This window comes from Echinococcus granulosus, assembly GCF_000524195.1.
Source record: "Echinococcus granulosus chromosome Unknown EG_S00002, whole genome shotgun sequence".
Lineage (NCBI taxonomy): Eukaryota > Metazoa > Platyhelminthes > Cestoda > Cyclophyllidea > Taeniidae > Echinococcus > Echinococcus granulosus.
This window is the reverse complement of record NW_020170382.1, coordinates 2,912,367-2,917,306: the sequence shown is the minus strand read 5'-3', so window position 1 is coordinate 2,917,306 and position 4,940 is coordinate 2,912,367. Positions and strand designations below refer to the sequence as shown.

The 4,940-nt window shown below is 36.7% G+C and overlaps 1 protein-coding gene across 1 annotated transcript; it reads right to left on the bottom strand. All coding sequences in view use genetic code 11, as the record gives it.

Annotated features, from left to right (window-relative positions):
* Positions 1-676: 676 nt before the first annotated feature.
* EGR_00646 (hypothetical protein) lies at positions 677-4,223 on the bottom strand (the record flags this gene model as incomplete). Its single annotated transcript, XM_024489895.1, has 6 exons — positions 677-928; positions 1,320-1,398; positions 2,235-2,307; positions 2,382-2,453; positions 2,880-3,075; positions 4,092-4,223. The coding sequence occupies 6 exons, from the start codon at positions 4,221-4,223 to the stop codon at positions 677-679; spliced, it is 804 nt and encodes a 267-aa protein (XP_024355892.1).
* Positions 4,224-4,940: the final 717 nt, after the last annotated feature.

Genomic DNA, 4,940 nt, shown 5'->3' with positions numbered 1-4,940 from the left:
GCTTTCATAAGGTGAAATGGTAATAATTAAGGGGTGGTTAGAAGTGAATTGTGCGAAATGATTGTGATTTACACACTCCTCTTGTCAAAATTGAGACGCTGTGAAAGAGCCTTTTATAACGCAAAGGTTTTTCGTTGGCATGCATCGAGATAATACATTTTATGGAAGTGTAAAGTGTCTATTCTAAGGTATTTAAAGGTGTGTGCATATAGTTTCTCCCCTAGAAGTATCATGGACAAAAGGTTGCAATCTGTTTCTCCTAATTTTGTGCCAAATCGAGAGTACTTAATTATTTGAGGCATTTTATTGGTAAATAATTGCAAAAAATGGTTTGTACTAAATAAATAGCAGTAAGTGAAGCAATCATAAGAGGACTGAACCTGCTTACATTAGCTTAAGGTAAATTTTACAATATTTCAACTGACGAAAGGTGCAATTAAAAATAGCACACTGAAATTAATTCCCATGAGGTCCGTGTATCGATGAGAACTTACACTGTCTCACGATGTGTTCTACGAAAAAACTAGACAAAATCCCATAAATACTCTAGTTAATGTTTGTTCAGATTAAGAGATTCAGTAACTACTGTGCTCACGTAGTAATGTGTTTGTGATGATTATGAAATTGCATAATTATTCGAGTAGGTGCATCACCTACTAGTGTCCAAGTAAGGGTATTATAAACCTAGTCGTGTAAACGTTTTGAATCTTTTAACCAAGTGTGGAGACTTTCCCAAAATAAAGACAGCATCTTTCGCAATTCCATATTTCATATATTTCACATGTCGTGTTGGTTGTAAATTGCCACGCCTTTTAGTCGTCTTACTACTGACACAGACACTTAGGGCACCCATTAGTTTTAAAAGGGTTTTAATTTGATTCGTGTATTTAATAACTCGCACATCCGCTTTTGATACAATTATGAATTTCTAATTAAACAATCATATTTAAGTTGCAAGGCCTTTAGCACCAACCTCCTTATTCACGAGCCACTAATCCACGGCTATAAGCCTTGGATACGTTGCACTAATTAGAATGTAGAAGCATTAATATATGGTTTTGAAGTAGTTCAGCGTTGTGCGTTATCCACTGAATATGTTGCTTAATGATGGAAACATTTTGCTGAATACCCCAAACTGATTCACTTGTTACTGTAATTTTTCAGGATTCCCACATGACTTCATCAATTTATCAGACGTAACACCTCCATCATCATACTAGCAAAGCAGCTTTGACGTTTCGATTTCAGCTTAATGAGTTTCCATACGATCTTCATTATTTACATTACAATGCCTTTAATACTTTTAAACATAAGCTCACCTTTTCTGCTAAAATTTCCATTTTTTTGATACTGAACTGTAAGATCTCAAATATTATGATGTCATTGTATTTAGACAACCTTCACAAATTCTGTTTTTAGAAAAATGGATTTTTGGGAAATAAACACATTTTTTGCAGAGGATTGTGGGTAATAAAGCAATGGGTAATTAGTTCAAGCCCTTTTAAAGGACAGAAATTGTTCCTAAAGACGCAATACTAGGTTTCAATGCTAACGCAGGACTGGATGCCGTGACACCGTGAAGGTCTGAAGTACAGGTGTAATTGAGTGCGCAATCGAAGTAGGCAACATTCTTTGCATGCCACCTTTTCCTTTGTGGACTTTTCTTATTTGTCTTGGCCACCCTAAGTTATTCGTTCGATTTTAAGTTATCACCAAGACATCAACGAAGGCCCTACAATTTTCCATCACTGCAAGCGGAAGGTCGTAGACGCCGATGCATCATCGGGGAGTTGCACCCTTCCTACAAATTTAACTTTATACTAGTGGAATTTTGCTTGGATTTGGTGGATCCCATCCTTCATACCATTCGCTTCTCTCGGGAGCAGTTGCATAAAACCAATTGATTAGCCTTGTTACCTATACGTGCGACGTTTCCTTTAGGTAACTTTCATAGCATGATTTAAAGTAAAAAGTTTCCATTTAGTTAAAAATGGGCTAACTTAAATTGAACTTGAAAATGGTAAATGAAGTGTATAGAACATGAAAATTCCCATTTCAGACTTTTGCGTTTTTTGCGCACTTTGGCTTTCGAAACAAAATTTCTCGATATTTTTGCATTAAAGCTCTTTTCATGGAAATGAGAACTTAGTAATTCGCATTGTAAGTGAACTTACTTGTCCCGCGATACTGTGATATAACCGTCAAACCTTACTCGAAGACTGAATTTTTGTTACCATAATGAAATCTTCCATTTAAAAACTGATAAGAACAAAAACAGGCTTTTATTAAAAGTCAAAACTTGTCTATCTAATACAACACACAATTAGGTTAGTTGTGAATTTGTTGAAGAACAGAGTGACCTTAAATCGGGAGTTAATTACCTCCAAGTATCCCTAATTCGAAAAATGCAAAGAAAATGGTTGCGAAAATGAAGTGTGCGATTATTGCGGAAGCTATAATAAAAGTGACCATAAAATGAATAAAGAGAAAAAGAGGACACTAAATCACTGCCGATGGCTCAAGTACGATCGAACAAAGAATAAGATATAAATTGAGTTTTATGAAGTTTGTTTGATTCCTTAAATACGTAGAGAAATCTGCTTGCGAATAATGCAGCATCCATTTACCATTAAACAAAGTTTTTATTTTTGCCAAGGTATCATTAACTCTAACGTTTCCGTAAGTGCTTACTGGAAAACGATGATGTATCTGAGCTAAAATTCCCAAAAGCTTGATAAGATAGTAGACTTAGAATCTTCGCTCCTGCTTTCTCCTGGAGATGATGGCAAGAGTACCCTTGAAGGGCTTGATTAGGCAATGTCAGAGGGAGACAATACATCAACTTCCTTTAGAAAATTCCAGGCGAAATCCTCTTTTACCGCTTCCATTCTCACTCCTCCTCCATTGTTGCTTGGATCCACTTTTGAATTTCTTCTCGTCTCTTTCTACCCTATTGTGTTTTTCGCACCTACCGACCAAATGAAAGTGGGGCGATAGATTAGAAACCAAGCATCCAAACATTACCTTTCGTAAAAATTCACTTAGTAACATACGCTGTTTAAAATCTGATTTTATCTACTATTTTAAGATAAGTAAGGCGTTTTTTTGGAGAGGTTTTAAGGGGTAGAAGACATTTTAATTTTTTAATAGAGGTCAAAGCCAAATTTGTGCTGGTTAAACGTAGATCATATAACCACATGAAGGACACCTGGATGCATTACAAAAGGTTGTCAAGTTCATTTCTTTCAAAACAACTTTAACATTGGCATATGTGTGAGAAAGGCAATTTCTTAATTCCTAATCTTAAGGGGTTTATGAAAAAAAATATTAAATGGGCAGTCGTTTATGTCGCTCCGTCCATTCTTAAAATGCATAAATTTAGAGGCTACATAACATTCAAGTACTAGCTGATTACAATTATTTAGTACTTTAAATTATCTAAGATGTAACAGAGATAGAAAACCATACTGATTGGAAAGGCCAGCATATTGGTATACACTGCTGTAGGACAAGGCTGCTTTATTCTCCTATTCTCTGGCTTTTATACCCTTAGAAACGCCGGTTGATTTGGCTTTGCCGTGGTCATTTCTTTGAGTAAATGGAGGACGGGTACGAGTTTGGGAAGATTTGTCACGGAACCTCTCTCTGGCTTGGGAGATGCTGACCGCTCCTCAGTCAGGAGGTTGGATTCATCTGCCCGCCTCCCCTCTGAAAGGAACATTTTAAGCAACATAAGTGTTACACTACAATGGAGGATTCTTACAGATATATATTAATCTATGAGGTCTGCATTAATTAATTAATTCAGTAACGTTGTATCTAAGGCATTTAAGATGTCTCAAAACGTTATCACGTTGTATCAATCTATAAAAAAAAGTTGAGGTATTGTTAGTATGATGGACCTGAGTATAGTGTAGTGCCTCGAGACTTTCCTTGGGCTAATCGTATGACCCAGAGGTCAGACCTCCCGGCAAATGTATAATGGCTAAGGCAAAAATTGACCCTTTACTTAAACCGAGAGTTAAGTAACCAACTTATTACAATAAAATTATCTCGGAACACAAATAATCTTGCATTTTAAATAGTTTAACATTTGTTGTCCGCTCCCTACTGAGAACTTTGATCCTAGTATTTTTCACATTTCTTCTTTTGTCATGATCGTCAACAGTTTTTACTGCATTTATCACCAATTTTCTTAAAGGCATGACATTACCTTTTTTCATAAAGAGGTTGTGCTCTGTTTTGGTGTTTTATTTAACAATGTGTCACCCTTACTTCTGTTCTTTGGTATGGCCCTCTACCCACTCTAGTATCCTCCTACCCCTTTTTGACCCTAGTAAGGTGGCTTCCGTCATACTACTGTGGTACATTACAATCTAAGGAAAGACTCGAGGCTCCATTATTGTTCTCTATTTCATTCGTGCTAGTAGGTGATGTGCATTTAGATTGGCATTTTTTGGTAAAGGACCAATGTAAAACCCTTGCTATTGACTACAAAATGGGGGTGAGTCCCTTATGTCAATCGTTTTTCACAGGAGCAGTCGTGTAAAAGCAGCATGAAGAACAGGTATCCTTTTCTCAGATGGTGATATTAATTACTGTACCAATGATGCTTTAAGGAGTAGTTAAAGTCTCGTTTTAGTCACCAGTCCCTTCAAATTTAGCCATCTTCAATCAAAACCTTCCTATGGATTCCAGTGAGCTAAATATGGAATTGTTACTGCTTCAGCAGATTCCCTCATTAATGTTATTAGTGCAGTTTGATGGGTGAGTCGTGCAGACTGAAATACTTCCGCAATCAGTTATATAATTTGAACTGGTGGCACTACAGCACCCAATGGTTGCATCGCCTAACCCACCCAAACATGAGTGACTTGGGTGTCGAGGGCACGCGAATATAGCCTAATGGAATGAGCATGAGTGTAAATTATTCTGTCGAA